This window comes from Balearica regulorum, chromosome Z, assembly GCF_011004875.1.
Source record: "Balearica regulorum gibbericeps isolate bBalReg1 chromosome Z, bBalReg1.pri, whole genome shotgun sequence".
Classification (NCBI taxonomy): domain Eukaryota; kingdom Metazoa; phylum Chordata; class Aves; order Gruiformes; family Gruidae; genus Balearica; species Balearica regulorum.
The window spans coordinates 16,389,122-16,410,271 of record NC_046220.1 but is presented as its reverse complement, the minus strand read 5'-3'; the positions used below and the strand labels follow the sequence as shown (position 1 = coordinate 16,410,271).

The 21,150-nt window shown below is 44.1% G+C and overlaps 1 protein-coding gene across 1 annotated transcript in view; it reads right to left on the bottom strand.

Moving 5' to 3' along the window:
- The window catches only part of ELP1 (elongator acetyltransferase complex subunit 1), a 34,415-nt gene that overhangs the window by 12,343 nt on the left and 922 nt on the right, over positions 1 to 21,150 (bottom strand). The window contains exons 2-23 of the mRNA XM_075740288.1: positions 20,283 to 20,435; positions 18,539 to 18,620; positions 16,035 to 16,115; positions 15,597 to 15,682; positions 14,301 to 14,400; positions 13,311 to 13,401; positions 12,710 to 12,833; positions 11,936 to 12,026; positions 11,260 to 11,490; positions 10,790 to 10,960; positions 9,395 to 9,494; positions 8,534 to 8,716; positions 7,646 to 7,752; positions 7,089 to 7,192; positions 6,225 to 6,278; positions 6,018 to 6,123; positions 5,224 to 5,339; positions 4,433 to 4,506; positions 3,724 to 3,802; positions 3,381 to 3,460; positions 2,458 to 2,598; positions 236 to 321 (exon numbers count right to left, since the gene is read on the bottom strand). Coding sequence (XP_075596403.1) covers positions 236 to 321; positions 2,458 to 2,598; positions 3,381 to 3,460; positions 3,724 to 3,802; positions 4,433 to 4,506; positions 5,224 to 5,339; positions 6,018 to 6,123; positions 6,225 to 6,278; positions 7,089 to 7,192; positions 7,646 to 7,752; positions 8,534 to 8,716; positions 9,395 to 9,494; positions 10,790 to 10,960; positions 11,260 to 11,490; positions 11,936 to 12,026; positions 12,710 to 12,833; positions 13,311 to 13,401; positions 14,301 to 14,400; positions 15,597 to 15,682; positions 16,035 to 16,115; positions 18,539 to 18,620; positions 20,283 to 20,435 — 2,440 coding nt within the window. The remainder of the gene's footprint in view (positions 1 to 235; positions 322 to 2,457; positions 2,599 to 3,380; positions 3,461 to 3,723; positions 3,803 to 4,432; positions 4,507 to 5,223; positions 5,340 to 6,017; positions 6,124 to 6,224; positions 6,279 to 7,088; positions 7,193 to 7,645; positions 7,753 to 8,533; positions 8,717 to 9,394; positions 9,495 to 10,789; positions 10,961 to 11,259; positions 11,491 to 11,935; positions 12,027 to 12,709; positions 12,834 to 13,310; positions 13,402 to 14,300; positions 14,401 to 15,596; positions 15,683 to 16,034; positions 16,116 to 18,538; positions 18,621 to 20,282; positions 20,436 to 21,150) is intronic.

The following is a 21,150-nucleotide window of genomic DNA, read 5'->3' as shown; positions in this document are numbered from 1 at the left end:
GCTTCAACTCTGGGCTATCTGCTGACATACCTAGATAAAAGGATGAGCTGAGGGCATGTACAGCAGCGTATCTTAGCTGATATGCTGCTGTTCCATTAACACACAGCTAGTTTCAAGTACATTTCTGTTTTCCATGAACACTCATCTTAAAATAATTTTCAGGGTGAACCATGCTAACAATGAAAGCTCCTGCAAACTACCCATTTTCAGAACTTCTGAGTTCCTGATACACCACCTCTAAGATCATGAACCTTCTGGAGAGCAATTTCCAGTTCTGGAGGACTTTTCTTTACATGTGCTGTCAGTATTGATAGGCAGTATCTGAAGAAAACAGAAACAGTAAATGAAAAAGTGAGAAGGCAGAAAGACTACTTATTCCTATTTTAGCACAGTTGATGCAAGTTCTAGTTTACATTTTAGTAAAAACCCAAACAGAACAAAACTACTCAGGTATTTCAATCTTTTTAAAGGAAGGTAGGAAAAATGGAAAAAGAACAAAATACATCAGAAAGGTTTTTCTACTTAGCAAGTCTCCCCAACCATGTCACAAGACTGGAACTGTGTTTTGAGTAGAATGAGCTTCCTTATCATGCCAGCCAGTATAATGGAAAGAGAACACCTCTCTCTGAAAGCTCAGATAGCTGGACACAATTTTCCAAATCAAATCTGGCATGAAAATGTTTTTTTTTTTATAAAAGGAAAGCTTCCTAGGAGGTTATTTCCACTTTCATACATTCACTTGTACTATTTCAAAATAGCTTTCCCAGCTAAGGGGATGCTTTGTTTTCCAAAACCATTTGCTGAAAAGTGTCTCAATTTTCTGGGTTCAGCGGCAACCCACCATCTGTTGCTCTTCTATCTGCAGTTTCAAATATAAGCTGCCAATGGTTTAACACTGCTTCACTAACCACTGTTATTATCCTGTTTTCCCACCCTTTATCCTTGTCTGGTGTTGATTTATCCAAGCAGGATGGCTACCAAAAAGGTAATAATTCAGAAATATGAATTACAAAAGTAATTCAGTCTCAAATGGAACAGCTGAAATCTTTCCGAAAGGCAAGCTGCTCTAAAAAGCCAGCATCTCTTGCAAAAAGACAGCAATCTTGCTCCTGTCTCTCTGTCCCCCACGCCACACAAACTGTTCCTAAATTGAGTGCATTTCTTAAACCTTTATAGCATCCTGCATCTATTACTTTGATTCTTGTAGTAAAAAATTGTTTTGCTATCTGTGGAATTATTAGATGATGTGGTTTTCAGGACAGCATCCTCAGCAGATGTACAGCTACCTGAGGTTTGTGGAGCACAGACTCACCTCAGAGGATCTGAAGCAAAATAAGTAATGTTAAAGATCACAGAACCATAGAATGGTTTGGGTTGGAAAGGACTTCAAATATCATCTAGTTCCAACTGCCCTGCCATGGGCAGGGACACCCTCCACTAGACCACGTTGCCCAAAGCCCCATCCAGCCTGGCGTAGTGGAGACACTGCCATCCTGGATGCTGATAACAAGATCTCTGTGTACAGATATGGTGAGAGCATGTTGCACTGTCTCATTAAAGGAGACCCTCTGTCCCTGAGAAAAGTACCTTGGGGAACTAGTAGGGTGGTGGTCACTCAAGCCTTTTGTAGTTAGGAGTGAGATATATCTGGTTCACCTTGGATTCAAGCTCAGTTAGAATCATAGAACCATAGAATGGTTTGGGTTGGAAGAGACTTCAAAGACCATCTAGTTCCAACCCCCCTGCCATGGGCAGGGACACCCTCCACCAGACCACGTTGCCCAAAGCCTCATCCAGCCTGGCCCTGAACACTTCCAGGGATGGGCCATCCACAACCTCTCTGGGCAACCTGTGCCAGTGCCTCACCACCCTCACGGTAAAGAATTTCTTCCTAACATCTACTCTAAATCTATCCCTTTTTAGTTTAAAGCCATTACTCCCTTGTCCTGTCACTACACTCCCTGATAAACAGTCCCTCTCCAGCTTTCCTGTAGGCCCCTTTCAGGTACTGGAAGGCCGCAATTAGATCTCCCCGGAGCCGCCTTTTCTCCAGGCTGAACAACCCCAACTCTCTCAGCCTGTCCTCATAGCAGAGGTGCTCCAGCCCTCTGATCAGCTTCATGGCCCTCCTCTGGGCCACGAACAGCTCCATGTCCTTCTTGTACTGGGGCCCCCAGAGCTGGACGCAGTACTCCAGATGGGGTCTCACAAGAGCGGAGTAGAGGGGCAGAATCACCTCCCTTGACCTGCTGGTCACGCTGTTTTTGATGCAGCCCATGCTATTGACTTTCTGAGCTGCAAGCGTGCATTGCTGGCTCATATTCAGTTTTTCATCCACCAACACCCCCATGTCCTTCTCCTCAGGGCTCCTCTCAATCCAAGGACAGCTTTGCTTTCTGACAATGACATACTAGAAATCTCTAACGGTTCCTTCACCTACAATAAGAAAATGCTCACTTTTGAGGGTCAATGTGTTCCATGGCAACTCTCATCACATCACATATGAGGTTTACTTTTTTCTGATCACGATGCTGGTGTGGTAGAGCATTACTGCTACTATTCAGAGATGGATACATACTCTTTGTGAAATCTTCTTCTCTAAATAAAAACAGATACTGTTAATACCAGCACTGTCCATCACATAGCCCAGCACAAAGACAATAACATTAAGAAACACAAATGTATGCAGAAAATAACTACTCAACAAAACAGATCATACATCATTCAGTACTGACACATAACCTGCCACACTACCAGAAAGCTCTCCAACATCTCTCATCCATCCCAACTGATTCTCAGTCAAGAGAGGCATTGGAAAGAAACTGGTCAGAACAACTAATTGAGTGGCATAAAACAATCAGAAGGCAAGACTTTAATTTTCAAGATACAGCTGTCTTCTGCTAAATCCACTATGGAGATGCTGAGCGCTGAGCACAGAGCACTTTGAAAATTAAGCCATTTGCTTTTATTTCTAGACAAAGCTTTAAAGTCACGTCAAAACTGAAAATAAAGCAGAACAGCTAAGTGACAGCTCCAGCTCCTAAACAACTATTTACCTCAGCAAGCTTGAGAAGTCCTGAAGCTACCAATACTCTAAAGCTTCTTGTCACTCAACCTTTGAGAAAGAAGTCAGGGGACCTGATTTGGGAATCTAAGCAAGTATCTTGACCTCAGGCTTCAGATAAGCAGTGCAAAACTTGCTCTGTTCAATTTACCCACACTGATTGTCCCTGAAACTACTGAGCTTACTCAAGCCTTTATGACCCAACATGTCAGATTTCTGACTCCTTGCACCCACATTGAAAAGCTGCCAGTATTTTGACAAAATAATGTACCACCACTGATTACATGCATGCTTACACTTGCAGAATTATACTTACTTCAGTTCTGTGAAAAACAAGTTGAGATAGTTCACAGACTCTATTTGCCTGATAAAGGTTTCTGCATTTTCCAGAAATACCTGAAATCAACAAGACTATTACTACTGTTATTCTGAATAAGTACATTAAGTACAAGAACAAATTCAAAGAGCTTTGAACGTACAAAATTAAGGAAATGCTAAACCTGATCTGCCTGCATGAGGCTGCAGCAGTGCAGTGCAGCCATCTCTGCTGAAAGCAGAAGTGACAGCACCACCTACTCTTTAGAGACCATTGTTCAACGTCAATGGATTCCAGGCTAGATGGATATGGAAAACAACACAACAGAATTGGGCATACTTGCCTTGGGATTGTGGTCATAGAGAAGATTAAGGTTGATTCGCAGCTTCCTCATACACTGAAATGCTTCCCTGAACATAAGCCTGGAGGAATGAGTCAAGTGGGATAGTTTACATAGTGGATAGGTGCAATATCTGCAAATAAAGGCAACTGACTAGAGATAAACACAGACCCCTTGGGAATGGAATAGCCTAGGCAATAAGCCATGTAGATTGCCTTCCAGAAAAAAATGCGCAAGGTCAATCCTCTCATTGCCAACCTCTGCAGTGGGACAGACCAGCACGCCAGGTAGAGGAAGAAATCCAGTCCTTGCGTTACTTTTTTTCCTCTCTTAAAATAGAGAACTACATTTCAATCTAATGGACCAAGTTCGTTTCAGAAAACTTAAGTGCAAATCAATTAAACAAATAAAACATGAAAAACAGCAAGCTTCATCATGAAGTGACTGAGATGCCTGAAGAAGGGAGCAGACAAAGACTTCTCCCACCCACCCAGTCTCAGTACACACAACCTTCAGAGGTGAAGAGAGAGGCTCCTGGGACTGCTGAAAGCTGGACTTCTGGTAGCTCCAGAAACCGTTTTGTTCCCACTAACGAAATAAATCACTTTGAGTTTAGCTTCCCTCCCTTCTCCAGCACAAGAAAACCAGGCAAGCCAGCCCCTAACAGCTCAGACTGTGGGAGACGAGACCAGAATACACCAGTGCCATTTACCTGTCAAGCCACTTCTGAATCTGGGCAAGAACCAGAGCTCGGTGGTGAACAGTCTCCAGATTTCCTCTTGGCATCTATAACACAAGATCCACAGGATTATTTATTTGTAGTTACTCTGCCTACATTGAAGGCAAAGTGAAGACTGGCTAATTTTCTAGGTCTCTTTGCTACTTGCAGGTGTGTGGGCCTGTTTCTTTACTTCAAAGGACATGCAATTTCAACAACTGTGGAAAAACCTGAAGATTCTCTCAGCTCAGAAACATTCCTTCCTCAGGAGGCTGGACTCCGCTGAACCAGGCAAGACCCAGAGCAACCTGATCAAGCTTTCAGGTTAGCCCTGCTTTGAGGAGGATATTGGGCTACACGCCTCTAGTGACATCCTTCTCCATTCTGTGAACCTCTGCTGGTTCTGAAGAGTGAGTTCAGCACTTCAAACTTAGTGCTAAGGCTAATGGAAGGCTGCTAGCAAGTACAGCAAGTACCAAGAGGTGAGTCTGAGATTCACTGTCAGAGGCCACAATATGTAGCACTACACTACCTCAGCCATTAGGAATGTGAATAGCCCTTCCCAGTTCTGCACATACCCAGCTGCCTGTGCTGAACCTAACTCCCACAGGCATGCTCAAAATCCCTCCACATCCAGCCAGGCAGCTGATTTGTGAGGTGCTGTGCTGCAGCAGTACAGGGCAGCAGCTTTGTTGCACTGCATGCACTGTTCACAGGTTGGTCAGCTGCCCACTGAGACAGCACCCCTGCACCCCCCCCGATAGCAGACCTCAGCAGACACTGACCTGCAGCACAATCTTTGTGTCCTGGGGCACAATGGTGACGATACGCGAACCTCGTTCCACCTTGCGCAGGGTCTCACTGTTGCGTGCAGCAGCACTGCTCAGGCCAGTCTGAAGGGCTGAAGACACCATATTTATCAGCACACACGGCACACTGCAGCACAGCACCCCAGCCAGGCTTTCCTATGTGGCCCTGCAAGGTTGTGCTGAGTCAACAATACACTGGTGACCTCCAATGGTTTCAGATAGGAAGAGGACCTCTTAGTGCTAAGTGCTGCTGTACACAAAGTAGAGATATGCCCGCTATACAACAGGATCACACAGCTCAACAGACCAGATGAGACGAGCACTGAAAGATGCAAAGGACGAGTAAATTGTCATCCTACCCTTCCCAGGGTCATCACACCTCTCATAGCCAGATGCCACCAAAAGTCCTTTCTACTGAGATCCCTTCTCCACAACACCCTCAAATAGCACACAGCACTTTTTTTTTTTTTTTTTTTTTTGGACATGGAGGGGAGGGAGAGAATACAGGGCTAAGCTGTTGAAAACAGTGAAAGGACAACAACTACAGAACAAATCCTGCTCCCTGGCAGAAGCATGTGATGTACAAAGTCAGTCCCCTGTGCTCATTGCTCTGACAGATTTTTGAAAGCAGCTCTCTTCCTCCATCTCTTAAACAGTTGCTCCAGGTGACCCAAATACAGCAGGTTTGGATGTGAAAAACAGGGACATCTTGTGGTTCCAAGACAATGGTGATGAGCAGCCGGCAGCAGGCAGCTACAGTTGGCATTTACCTTTCACTGATATGTTCTTCAACCAGAAGCACTGACAGGTGTGGGAGTTGGTTGTCACCAACAAAAACTCATCGTATGTTGCAAATGAGGTGATATTGGAAGCGACCTGTAGAAAAATGATGAAGTTTATTGCTGTATAGAGTGGAACAAGAAAGCTGCCTTCGGCAGAGGAAAAGGGGATGCAATGAGGGGCAAAAACTTTAGTACCTCTGTATCATTAACAAAAAAACGACACCGATCTGTAAGGCCCAAGATCACCTCCTGTAAATAAAAAGAATGGCAAGTATAGGCTATCAGTGTCACAATCTACAGTGTTTCACAACACCGACTAGCACTGGATTGAAGTACCTTACAATTAGGTACTGAGTACCTCATGTGAATTACTTAGAAGGTGGAGAGGAAATCATGCAATGTCTATACCAGGAGGGCTTACTTGTCTTTAAACACTTCTGGCTGGAAACCTAGCTTGGTCTACCCTATACCAGAAGCTGCACATTAACAAAAATAGAAGCAGAAACCATGCCAGATAATTTAGTTTTTTATTCAGCGATGTTTGGTCCAAAATACCAGATGAAAAGCACTAGTACAGAGCCCAGCAAAGCAGCTCTGTACAGCATTCACCTGGATGCGCACTGAAGGAAAGAAATCCTGAAGCTACCAGCAAAATAGCTAGTTGTTCCTTAAGCTGTTGTAACTCTCAAGATACCATCACCAGTCATAGAAGATCTGCAGTACCTCAATGCAGCCATATTTGCTAATAGGATAAGCTCAGATAAAATGGAGCAAAATGCTGTTTTCAAAAAGAGGAAGGCAGTGACTGCAGGAAATTTTAATTCTGAAATTTTTCGCTCTTCAATTACATTATTCAGTGTATTCATAGAACAGTGAGATTGGGTGTTAACTGCAAGCCATCAGAAACGCTCTAGAAGCCAAGGAAAGATATGCTCTCAGCTCAGCATAGGGCCTTATGAAGATCGCCGTCAAGAAGTATCACTGGACCCTGGGCAGAGGATCATGGTGCACATTTGACACAAAGAACAACTGAGCTAATCCGCTCACAGCCTTACTTACTTCACCACTGATCCTCGTGATAGAGGTCTGCACACAAGGGTAGGGGAACTGAACAGCAGAGCCATTGTTAGTCCGCCAGGGTTCAAGGACTGGAGTAGAAGCCTCTAAAGAGCAAAGAAGATCAAACTGTTTTCCAGCCAAAGATTCAGACTTTACAACCACATGACACATATCTCAAGAAAACCAGAGCTGGGCATAAGCTACACTGACAGAGAGATGGAATGTTGACACAAAAGTCCAGGACACAGAAGGTGGTCAGTAGCACCTTTATTCCACTGTGGCACAAGTGCCAAGGACATGGCAGTCAGTCAGCACTTGTGAAATCACTAAAAGTCATCTTTTCAAATCAAAAAGTCTGAACTATTATTCTCAACAGCATTAACTGCTTTCTGACACAAATTTGGCCCATTTCTGAGAGCAGAGGGAGCATGAAAGGCAGGACCAACTACAAGCAAGAGTCAAACATGTCCCTGAAAGTCAAATCATCTCATTAAACGTTCTGAGAAATCTGTAATAACTACACCTCAGACCAGGTACTTTAATAAGACCCAGCTTACCCCAGAGATATTTCAGGATCCGTCTATCAGCAAGCTGCAGAGCTACAGTTTTGGTCACTGGGCTGCAGCACAGGCTGATCACTTCTCCATCTAAAGGCACAGACAACCTGGAACAAGACACAGAACATCAGTCACAAGAGATACATTTAACACCTAGATGCTGCATTTCTTGTGGCCAGATGGAAGGATGCACATCTCCAGCATGGACCTTGCTCATGTAAGGATCCTCTGCAGTCTTTTCACACCTATGCCAGCTGACATTGGCACCACAGAGCACCAGCAATTCCAGCCAACAGACATTGCCTAACTGCTAGGCACTGTCTGCATACTTAAAGCATTCTGCAGAGCCCACACTTCTTTTGTTCTAAGCTACAGTTCATATGCAAATCAGCCTGTCTTTGCTGTGTGAGTGCTACAGAAAGTGACTCTCAGGATCCCTTTTCCCTTTAGGAAGCAGATTTCTGTACGCCAGCTGGCTTCCTTTTGTGACCTGGTTTTAGTTCAATTGATTGCACAAAGCCCAGCAGGTGAGGACAGGGGTAACAAGGGCTACCAGTTCCCTTCTGGACCTTGATAATGGAGGGCAAAGGGTAGAATGGAGGAATTCAATCCCTCTGAGGGCATGGAATTCAGACAAAGGAACAGAGCTATCCTGTACTGACACAGGCATGCTATCATTCACCCTCTTGTCAGGCTGGGTGTAGGCATTATAACTACAGGCAAGTCCTGACCAATAGGCAGCTTCAAGAGTTGTTTGGTTCTCCTGCAGGAAGAGAGCCAAATTCCCCAACCCACAGCCTCCAGGCTGCACGTCTACTGAAAGACTTAACTCCTTCCAGGCACTGTCCAGAGGTGCTCTCAGACTTCAGACTGACAGATCTCTAGTACCTTAAATTCAGGTGCTCTTCTTCAGCCTCAGCCACATGAGGCACTGCAGTCAGATGGTGAAGGACAGACTGAGCAGCATGTCGACCCTGACCAACCACCAGGAAGCTGTCATCTGGCAGCCAGGTGAGAAATCGGAGCCCTAGAGGATTCATCACTTCATTGTTGTCACTGCTCACACCAACTCTGTCGCAAAATAAAGAGAGATTGGGAAGCACATAGAACCAGATTTCAGTAGGCCACCTCACTGGAGAGGTGAAGGTCTTCCCAGGCTTAGCCTGGCTATTCAGACACACAGCACGGCCGGGAGGGTTCCAGTGCACAAACACACAGTCACCCAAAGCATGAATCCTGCCACAGGCTAGGCTGGAGATGAAGGACAAGACCCAGGGAGCACCACTTGTTTTCCCTAGGCAATACTGCTCCCATGCTAACTGTGTATTGGAACAAATGTAGAGCAGGGTGTGGTTTTTTTTACCTTGTCATTGTTCCTGCCATGCAATCAGCTCTCTTGCTCAGTGGACCTGGGCACTGCAAAGTCATTCCTTTGGCTCTGGGAGCAGGAGCACAAAGTGCAGCATGATTGCCAAGAGCACCAGGCACAGGAAAGGCTATCTCAGTGCTGTCACTGACCATCTGTCACTAGATCCAGAGCTCAGTCAAGAGCACTTCTCAAGACAACCTGCCCACTGTGGTGCCCAATCCTTAACACTAGTTGCAGCCACAGTGTCAGCACAATGAAACCACGTTATCTGACAACCTCTTCAAAATCTTGAGACAAGTGGTCAGAGCTGTGACCTCTAAAACATCCAAGCCAGGTATTACCTTTTTCTCCCCACTACAGCTGTACTAGTTCTATATTACCTGTAGGTTTTATCCAGGTATGGTGTTTCCACAGCTGCTTTAAATCCATTTCCACCTACAGCTCCAAACCTGACAGTGGGGTCATTCATTGTGCTCTGTCCTAGCAAACACAGAACAAAGCAGAGTTTAGAGATCCTGCCAACAGAGCCCCTTCCATCTTTATTCTTATCTGAAAGTAGATGCTACAGGAAACTACCAAAAAAGTCAGAAAATACCATCCCTACACATACACCCAACACTTAATCCTCATTAACATTTAGCCTGGGGAACAGAGTTACCTTGTAACGTCACAATACAAAACTCAGAGACACCAGCAACAGTCTCTTGTCTCACAGCACACTGAATATTACATTGTATATAGCACTGCTTTGGGGAGCGCTGTGTGCCTCACATAGACCCTAGGAAGCTATTCCAGTGTCAATCAGCAACATGCCATCAGAACAGATTACACAACATACCAGTTGCTGCACCCTACTTAAGCTGAAGCTAGGCAGGGGAGTATTATCAGCATGAGCACATAGCCAAGTGCTGAACACTGCCTTCTCACAAAGCCAATGCACCATCAAAATGCTCCTGTGCCAGTGAAGGTACTGGAGATGAGAGAACCAGCAGTGTGCGCTTGCAGCTCCAAAAGCCAACGTGTCCTGGGCTGCATCAAAAGAGGTGTGACCAGCAGGTCAAGGGAGGTGATCCTGCCCCTCTACTCTGCTCTTGTGAGACCCCACCTGGAGTACTGCGTCCAGCTCTGGGGGCCCCAGTACAAGAAGGACATGGAGCTGTTGGACCAAATGCAGAGGAGGGCCATGAAGCTGATCAGAGGGCTGGAGCACCTCTGCTATGAGGACAGGCTGAGAGAGTTGGGGTTGTTCAGCCTGGAGAAAAGGCGGCTCCGGGGAGATCTAATTGCGGCCTTCCAGTACCTGAAAGGGGCCTACAGGAAAGCTGGAGAGGGACTGTTTATCAGGGAGTGTAGTGACAGGACAAGGGAGTAATGGCTTTAAACTAAAAAGGGATAGATTTAGAGTAGATGTTAGGAAGAAATTCTTTACCGTGAGGGTGGTGAGGCACTGGCACAGGTTGCCCAGAGAGGTTGTGGATGGCCCATCCCTGGAAGTGTTCAGGGCCAGGCTGGATGAGGCTTTGGGCAATGTGGTCTGGTGGAGGGTGTCCCTGCCCATGGCAGGGGGGTTGGAACTAGATGGTCTTTGAAGTCTCTTCCAACCCAAACCATTCTATGGTTCTATGATTCTAACTGAGCTTGAATCCAAGGTGAACCAGATATATCTCACTCCTAACTACAAAAGGCTTGAGTGACCACCACCCTACTAGTTCCCCAAGGTACTTTTCTCAGGGACAGAGGGTCTCCTTTAATGAGACAGTGCAACATGCTCTCACCATATCTGTACACAGAGATCTTGTTATCAGCATCCAGGATGGCAATGTCTCCACTATGCTTGGGATCTGTGTGAAATGCAACCTGATTAACTGCTTGTTGGAGCTGGAGCTCATAGGTACACATGGGTGGAGGCACCACAGCATGCTGGAATGCTGTGACAAGCACTTTATCTGTGGAAGAGAAGAGAAAAAAAACCAAGCTGTAACCCAGTCCAAATGTTAGAGAGGCTTTTGTTAGGTTCTTTACTGAAAGTAGAAACAATGTTACAGGAAAATACAGTTGCTGTGCCCTTAGCAGTTAACCCCATTGAACTACTCTGAAACCTCCATCAATTACATGGTCCTCCCCACTAAGAGCTTTGTAGAAACAGCAGCTAACAGAAGAACTACCGTAATCCCATCCAGTCTGCATCCAAAAGGCTATGCCACCTCTTCTGACCCCAGAGCTGCAAAGCAGTCCCACTGCTTACCGCCATCTATGACAGCCACATTTGCCACATGTTGGCTATTCTCCCCCATCCCGTGGTCTGTGGTCCAATGCCAGTCATAGGAGAGGTAATGCCAACCCTTGCAGAGTACATGCAGTCTGTACGGGTTCTCTCGGTCCCACAACAGTGACACCAACTGATTTTCCTCCAAGTTACCAAAATGTAGACTTTGCTTCAGGTACCAGTGATAGTTCCCTGTGGTCCACAGCTGAACTATAGAAAAACAAATGGTTACTACAGCTACTACTTGAGACCCATCTCAAACCATCACCCCCTCTACTGCTCTTCTAGGAGTGGGTTAAATGCAATGAAAATAATAGTTCTAGCCTTCACCCCATGGGCTGTATCATACAACACCTAGCACAAGAAAACTTAACAAGAGACTGTGCAAAAGAGTCGATCCTACAATTCTTTCAGCTCCCCTTGTGGGAAGATGCCCAGGTTTTACGAAGGGCTCACACCTTTAGCATTCCATTAATGCCATTTCCAGTTACAGCAGTCTGGAAGATGCTTTGAGCTCCAGCTGAACCTGACCTGCACAGGGGTCTCAAAACTGTAGGTAAGCCTCCCTGGTGTCTCCTAACTTGCAGAGGAATACCCACTGCTAACCATGTTTGCAGGCAAGTGTAAGAGCCTGAGCCTCACACAGCGCTCTCACCATAACTGTTTGGGTTGGAGTCTTCCACCTTCAGGTCTTCCAGCCATATAGCCAGGATTGTAGAATCTGCATTCCAAAGCAGTTCATTAACCTGCAGAAACAAACACGGCTCTGATATTGCTGCTTCTGTGCAGGATGGGTATGCTACCAATTGGTTTGCAAGACCATGAGAGCTGCTGCTCCTTATTTTCAACAATGTAAGGTGCATGGGTTAATATACTAACATAACCCTTGTGTATTGCAAATCTCCCAACTGATGGAGCAAAGCATCCTGAAGCAGAACCTGTCACAGCTGTTCCACACAGCTGAAGAGGCAATACAATCACAAACACGACAGCAGTGTTCTCTTTGCTTTCCTTGGCACTGAGGAAGCATCTGCCAAAAGACCTCTCAGCATCCAAAGGCAGAAGTTGAAGTAATGCCATACCAGTAGCTTTTCACTTCTCTTATCTGGGATAAGTTGAGTATTTCACCTCACTTTTGCAACTGCTTACACGATGAACAGCACTTTTGAAGCATTTGCCTGGTAGAAAGTATATAGGGGCCAGAAGCACTCCACAGCTACAATTCTACTGTACTTGTCTCTGTACTATGGGCCTACAGAGGGCATTGCATCTTCTCCACAGCTTTCATCATTGTTCTCTTTTCAGGTCACTTGTCCCATCAGAACCAGCACTAAAGTGTTAAGTTAAAAACTTCCTCCTAGAATCTGGATAAGATCTAGTCCTTCTCTCCATTACACTGTAATCAAAGAAGCCCAGACACAGCACTTACTTTGACCTGCCCCTTCTGGAATGGGAGGGTGAACTCCCCATGAAGAAGTCCATTCTTCTCCAAGAAAATCACATCATGTCTGTTGGGTTTTTCTTGCGTGGATGCTATCAGGTTTCCAGAAGGCCTTAAAAAAGAGCCAAATGAAAAGCGGTTGCTCACATAATCACTAGCTGTCATTTTAAACACCAATCATCTTGCATTTTCTCCAGAGACAAGAAGAAAAGGGCAACAGAGGATGTGTTTTCCTCAGCGCTGTTCAGAAAAAGTCATAGGTCCAGCACAGACATTTTCCAGGGCTCATGACATTCTCAGGTGAGCAAGTAAATGTCAGTACTGGCAAAGGGACCTGTAACATTGCTATTTATACAGTTGAGTTCAAAACCACTTGACATTGAGACTGTGCAGAGAATCTATCCCTTCTTCCCACATGTAATACAGTATTAAGCTTTTCAAGGTTTAAAGGGCTACTCTTCCTCATGCTGGATCAGAAGGAAGCTTTCTTCAAGTTTTGGGAAAAATAAACACAGGATAAATGAAATTGATGCTGATCAAAGACTGTGACCAGGGAATAAAAAAGTATGCAGACTGCTTTGCTACTCACTTCCAGGATAGTGCTTGTTCTAATCCTGAGATAGGCTCACTTGTTGACTGCAGCACAAGCTCTCTGTTCCATACTCGGACCTTCCGAGCACCTACAGGTTGAGGTAGCAATGAGACAAAGGTGTAAGAAAGCACTGGGAAGAGACTTTTCTAATTTTATGAGGCTAGGAGAGCAAATTTTGATGCATGTGACTAAAAGGAGATTTCTCTTGTACACCTTAGAGGGTAAGAACTTACTCTGTCTCAGGCAGTTCTCCCATAGTAACTGAGTGACTCTAAAGGAACTGAGTAGGAATTTCAGTCTGATGTAGCTCAGTCATAGCCATTTCCCTTTCCAGCTTTCACCACAGAAATGTTAAACTCTTCCTATAAATGCAAGATACTCTCTGATCAGAAGTACTGAAGGCAAAAAGCCAAACTAGCGGAAGAGCAGTGCGGTTTGGAGCAGTTCAATATGTTGACCAATACATTTAAACTGTTCAGTAACATTTATCATGGAAGCCATCCATTACAGTCTTAAAAGAAATGTATGTACTTATCACCTCTTTTGCTTTAGGGCAAAACCTAGGGAAAAGTATTACCAGTGTTTAAACAAAAGTGTGCAAGGCGAAATTGCTAACATGAGGGACAGCAGGTACAGCAACCCAAACAGATTCACTCGTTTGGCACTGGGAGCCCATCAGAGATTGCTTAGAGCTTGAGTGGTGATTTAACATTAGTGAAAGCAGTTCAGATACTAACTACTAAGAAGAAACCCCTCCTAGCTTCTCATTGGACTGAAAACCAAACCGCAAAGAAAGTGTTCAAAAGATTGTGCTATAAAATGCCTCTGAGAACAACAAAACAGAGAAAACATCAATTAACTAGCTCAACTCACCCTTGCTTTAAGTGGCCAAGAGACCACGAACAGCAGCCAGTTCTTGCCTTGCCTAGTTTCTGCTTAAGAAGCTTCTTACACATGTTGGTATTTCAAAGAAGTTTAGTCCCATACCTGTTTCTGGACAGACAGCACTCACTGCAACAAACTGCCCATCTCCCCTCCACGTCACTCGAGGTCTGCCATCATCCCAGGCTGAAGTAGGTGACACTTCCTGAAGTCACACAAAAGAAAGTTGCACCAAAGCTTAGAAAGGCAACTGCTGTCTTTGTCTGAACAGACTGTGTTGCTAAGCCAGCTCTTTCAAGAACCTTGGCATGAAATCAATCCATTAAAAAATCTTAAGGCTGCAAAATTAAAAATTCATTACTCAGAAAGTTATTTTTAGGAAATACTAAAATTAAAACTGTCTGTAAATTCAATGTACTCCTCCTGCAAGCGCATATATCTGTTTATTCACATGCTATCTTTCCACTCTACAGGGTCTCTGCTTGTAGGTTTGATCATGATTGATGCCTGGAGTCACAACCCCTTGGAAAGAGAAAGGCAAGAAAGGCATGCCATCCACGCAGTCTGTATGGCAGACAGAAGCTGGGATGACAAGTAGTGTTCTTCGCAGAACAATGCCAGAAAAAACCCCAACCCTCAACAGAACACACATAAGAAGGGAGCTGTTCAAAGGTTTAACTTTGTCAAACTAGGCTTATTTTCCCAGATACAGCCAAGCCTTGTCCTGTCCCTCCTAACAGTAAAGCTGGAACAGGCCACATTTCATGTCTCTGCGCTCCAGCCTGCCAGGTTTCAGGAGGACAGTTTTGCTTTTGCAACTTAAACACAAGAAGAAGAATACAGCAGTGGAGTGTTTTTAGCTACCTGACTTTTCACCAAATAAAAAGTAGAGAAAACAAGACCCAGACAAGGAAGTGCTAGACAAAGGAGCAAAAAGCTAAAATGTACAGGTAAAGGGAGCTGCCTCACATGACTGGTGATGCTCAGTAGCCCAAATCTTTCTACTCTTGCCTTCTGGGAGTTGAAACTACTGTTATTTCTGCTCCTATCAGCCAAAATGTATGCTATTTCTCTTGTTCATATGAATACTTTAGTATATAGTACACATAAGGCAAAATCAGTCATGCTGATTTAAGGGTGGATTTACCTCTGCAAGTACTAGTGCTTGCAAATCTTCTTGCTTTGAGTTCTGTAAGAACAGTCCTAAGTACTCCCAGCTGCTATCTTGAATTAGGAGGGGGATAAAAATGCTGGATTTCAGATCACAGAAACAGAAGAAACCTATGAAGACAACTACCAGGAAGGCAGTGGCAAACTGGCACTGCAGGAATAACTGAAACTCTCTTTATACATGTTTTCTCAGAAAAGTATGTGCCTAACATAAAAGAACTAGTATAATACCGTCTGTTTGCGATGCGCTGCCTGTTTTCCCTCAGATCCGTGGAACTGTGTCTCCTTTTTACCCCAGCCAAGAGTAACAAACTTTCCTGAAGAAGAAAAAAATCATTGTAGTGGAAGATTTGAGATTTACAGCACTACTCCGCACAGTGTGGTAAACACAACCACATCTCCAAGCCACTCACACCTTCCATCCAAGTTTAATTCTAAAAACCTGCAGAAAATTTACATAGCCCAGAAAGTTCTCTAGTACAGGGAACTTACTTGAATTTATGCTGACAAGTAAAATATTGGCATTTCCCTTCAGCTGCCCAGCAGCATTACAGTCTAAAATGTCTCCTGGGGCCCAGTAAGCTCTCAGCTCCATGTCTTTACTTTCTACATGCTTACAACACACCAATGACATCAGTTTGAACAACTTCATTTCAGTGCACCTCTCACCTTCTCCAAACTCATCTTGGTGGATTTGCTTCTCAGTAATTGGTTCAAAATCCCTTGTCATCATGATGAGTGTTTGCTCTCCTGGAAGGTAAGATATTAAATACAGTATTGGTAATGGTATGTCCATCAAATAAAAACTCAATGGTCTCCTATATTGTCCTATTTTTTTGTCATGAAGTTGAATATAGAAACATTTCTAATGGTATTATGATACTAAAGAGAACATATCCTTCAAAGCTCAGAAAGTCTCAAACTGGAACAGAACACCACTTTCAAGCTGAGGTTGAGGGAGGTGAGGTGATGCTCCCCCTCTACTCTGCTCTTGTGAGACCCCACCTGGAGTACTGCATCCAGCTCTGGGGTTTCCAGTACAAGAAAGACATTGAGCTGTTGAACCAAATCCAGAAAAAGGCCATGAAGATGATCAAGGTGCTGGAGCACCTCTCCTGTGAGGACAGGCTGAGAGAGTTGGGGTTGTTCAGCCTGGAGAAGAGAAGGCTCCGGGGACACCTTATGGCAGCCTTCCAGCACCTGAAGGGGCCTACAGGAAAGCTGGAGAGGGACTGTCTACAAGGGCATGGAGTGATAGGACAAGGGGTAATGGCTTTAAACTAAAAGGGGATAGATTTAGATTGCATATAAGAAATTTTTTTACTGTGAGGGTGGTGAGGCACTGGCACAGGTTGCCCAGAGAGGCTGTGGATGGTCCCCTCCCTGGAAGTGTTCTAGGCCAGGTTCGATGGGGCTTTGGGCAATGCGGTTTAGTGGAGGGTGTCCCTGCCCATAGCAGGGCAGTTGGAACTAGATGGTCTTTGAGGTCCCTTCCAACTCAAACCATTCTATGATCCTACGATAAGGCTCTCTCTTCAAAAACAAGCTTCCTGGTCTAACCTTAAAAAGTTCTTTCCACATTCAAAATAAGTACCTGGCACTCTTATCTTGATTCTAATAAGGCTTTTGACACTGTCTCCCATAACATCATCATAGGGAAACTCACAAAGAATGGGGTAGATAAAAGGACAGTGAAGTAGACTGAAAACCAGCTGAACTGTCAAACTCAAAAGCTTGCTATCAGTGGTAAAAAGTCCAGCTTGAGGTCAGTCACCAGTGGCGTGCCCCTGGACGCTAGGGCCAACATTTAACATCTTCATTAATGACCTGGAGGATGGGACCCTCAGCAAGATTGTAGAAGACACAAAACTGGGAGGAGTAGCAAGTACAGCAGAAGGTTGTGCAGCTGTCCACAGAGGTCTTGTCATGTAGGTGAGATGGGCTGTCAAGAACCTCATAAAGCTCAACAAGGGAAAAAGCTGTGTCCTGCACCTGGAAAATAGTAATCTCAGGCACTAGGACAGACTGGGAGCCAAGTGGCTGGAGAGCAGCTTTGAAAAAAAATGAACCATGTTTCCCGAGGGGCACAAAGCTGAACATCAGCCAGCAGTATGCCCCTGCTGCATAGGTGGCAAACAGCATCCTAGGCTGCATTAGGAGTGTTGCCAGCAGGTTGAAGGAGGTGATCCTTCTCCTTTACTCAGTGCTGGTGAGACATGTGTGGAATGCTGGCTCCAGTTTTGGGGTCCCTAGTACAAGACAGACAAGGACATACTGGAATGGGTCCAGCAAAGAATCACACAGGTGATTAAGGGCTTGGAGAATGTGTCACATGAAGGGAGGCTGAGAGAAGTCAGACTACTCTGGAGAGAAGGCTCAGGGGGAATCTCATCGGTGTGTATAAATATCTAATGTGGGAGGTGGAGTACAGTAAAGAAGACAGAACCAGACTGTTAGTGGCGCCAAGTGACAGCACAAGAGGCAATGGGCACAAACAAAACACAGCAAATTCCATTAAAACATAAGAAAACGATTTTTTACTGTGAGGGTGGTCACAGACAGGAACAGGGTGCCCACAAAGGTTGTGGTGTCTCCATCTTTGGAGATATCCAAAACCTGACTGGGCACAGTTCCCAGCAATTTGCTCCAGGTAACCTACTTTGAGCAAGGCATTGAAACAGGTGATCTCCAGAGCTCCCTTTCAACCTCAAGCATTCTGTGATTCTGTTTTGCTTGAGGCTAACTTTATTTTCTAGGTGCGACACATCTGTAGCTAAGTCGAGCCTGTGACACATACATTTCCTACCAAAGCACAAGAAGCAGTTTTTGTTACTAAGAAATCAAATCGGGGTATAAAGCAGGAGTCTTTATGTTTTAGAGGCAAGATCAAATATACTTCCTTGGAAGATGTGAAAGACTAATTACCATTTTACAAAACTCAGCTTTTTGGGTCTTAACAGCTTCTCCTTGGATCAGCAAAGCACCTCATGGATCATGAAAGTATATCTAATATATAGGATCAGGTGGCTTTTTTCTCAAAGTCTTTAAGTCTTAGTCCCAATTTCGTAACTTTGTATTTTGCTTCTTCCATTTTAAACTTAACTGTGTTTTACATTTTGGTCATAGTGAGTTTCACTCCTAAAGACAGAAAGCTTACAGGCTGTTATTGATACCTGTTGCAAGCAAAACAAGCTCTTGGTCAGGACTCCAGCTCATGGTACTCAGACCGCTGTCCACACTTCCAACACATTCCACCTGCAAGACCAAAATAAGATCACAGAAGTGCAGGAACACCAGTGCAGCACCATCCCAGCACAAAAACAATCAGTCACCAAGGGAGGGAAATCCTCTCCTATGTAGAAAAGTCACAGGTCTTACTTTAGCTTTTGTGTTGAATGAAACAAAAGAAACATTTCTAACCAAAGACTGTTCCAGAATGTTTATATATGACAGCCCAGAAAATTTAGAGATTAGCATTTTCTTTATTCTGCAACTCTCAGTCTTATGTCAGCACATACAGTGGTAATACTAATATTGCCTGCTTGGGTCTGTGGTTACATTGGTAAACATAATGAAACAAACACAAAACACAGACATAATGGTTCTTACCTACAGAATTCCAACATGCAGTTACAGGACACTGTATCCATTAAAACTCTGATCAGCTTGTGCACGCTGAACTTGATAATTGTATATAGCTGCACTAACTTCAAAGTTTATGAAAAACTGGGACAGTTTTACAGGACTATCACAAGTACATAATAGCAATAGCAGTGGGCAGAGAACTTCTGTCATGTTAGCCTGATTTGCAAAAGGCATGGAGCAGAACAATTGTGATAAACAGCAAGATAATGCCATTCAAGGAATTAAGCTTGGGTGTCACAATCTTTTCACATAAACAAAGTGTGACTAAGCACTGGTGGACAGAGTAACCATCACCCACATGCAAAAGATTTCAGAACAAGCAGAGTAACCTTCAAGACTTCTTTCTTGGTGCCTAGACCGTACCAAAAGAACATAACTTTAAAACTGAGAAAGTAAGCCAAAAAGCCTTGAAATAAAGGACCTGAAGTTAAACCTCAACTCTGAACCATAGATCAGTGCAAGAAAAGTCTCATGAATCACGTTTTAAGGTGCAAAACAGGAAATCTTTTTCAGATACAGGTGATTGTATATTTAAGTGGTATCTGCAAATCAAACCCAAACAAGAACCAAAACAGGTGAGCTGCAAATAACCACAATCTGACAGTTAACCCAGACAGACCACTGTCATCTCATGCCTACCTACAACTGCATTGTTGGGCTGGTATTGTGGGAGCTGATGCAGATTTCAGAGAGTGCTGCTGTGCTGTTTAAGCATCTTGCTGAAGATTTTACAAATCTGACACTGAGGAAGGAGCAGAAAGCAAGTATCTCAGTTCCTGCCATATCTACTCAGCTAAGATACTTTTGTTTCCCTTTAGTGTTTTCTAGGGCTTTTTTATTCCAAATATTCTCCAAATCACAACACACATCACTTTCGCCTCTCTTCAGTTAAGTCACATCAGCATGATGTTCCGTATTGACTGGTAATAATAAAAAGGTAGCTACACTTTATTCTGTACCAAGTCTCAGCAATATCCTATTTCTGTAAGACTACTCAGTGGATCTTGTGCTGCTGGGTGTGTACCAACAGCCCCCTGAGCAAATATACAGGACTAGGCCTGTGGACAGGCAAGCCACTGTTTCAATTCCAGTTCTTTTATGGACTGTATATTCTTTCCTTAATCCTTCTCAAGGATCCTACAAAAATCAGCTCATCTGCCAGAAAAGGGAGACTAACCACACCTCAATATGTAATAAACACAAAACTGCCCCCTGAAGAAATTAAGTGTGATGTTTTCCTTTGAAATTGTTGTGTCTTTCCTGCCACGTTACCTGCTTCGTGCTGAGATTGCACAGCAGGATGTCTCCAGCTGCTGTAGCAACACACACGCACTCCTGTTCTGGAAGATCTTCGATACCCACGATGCAGCCACTTCCATCCTCGGGCATGAAACCGTCTGCAGTCAAGGAAACTTCTCTTGTCACCTTGACATAGAGAAGCCAATGACTTATTAGGTACACATCACCTCACTGGGATTTTTGCAGAAATGACAGAGTAACACCCATGGCATATTTCATCCTACTGCAATTACACAAAGCATTACACAACAGAAGTATGTGAATGGCACCAGAAAACAGCCAATATTCAAGTACTTATCTTCACTTATGCATAGGAAACTGTGAAGGTCCTCGATGTTAAAAGTGCTAGACAGACAATGAGAAAACTCACATAAGGGAGCAGATAATAAATGGCAATACTACAATTTCCAATTTGTCTTGCTAATCATCTTTCAACCCCCTCTTCTTACTTCTCCACATAGTGTCAACATTAAGAGGTGAATGGGTAGCTGCTTTAAGTGTCACAATACTTTTAAGCCGGCATTCAGGCTTTACAGACACAGCATAGAAGAATTCAAAGGAAAACCATTTCGATGTGCATTTAGGTACAGCAAAACACGAAAGTTTTAGCTAAAATAGCTCTCTCTAGCTTAGCTGCATAAATGTTTTACACATCCAGTTATCAGGGAAAAAACTATAGTAATAAAGATCTGAAATACTCCCCCCCCCCCACCAAACAGAAAAGGAAGCAGGCATATTTAGGACTTGAGAATATTTTTTAATTCTGAAAATATTTTAGTTGATAGCCTTCACAAACAGACCACAATGGAGATTTTCACAAAATATCCTTCTTTACAAATGA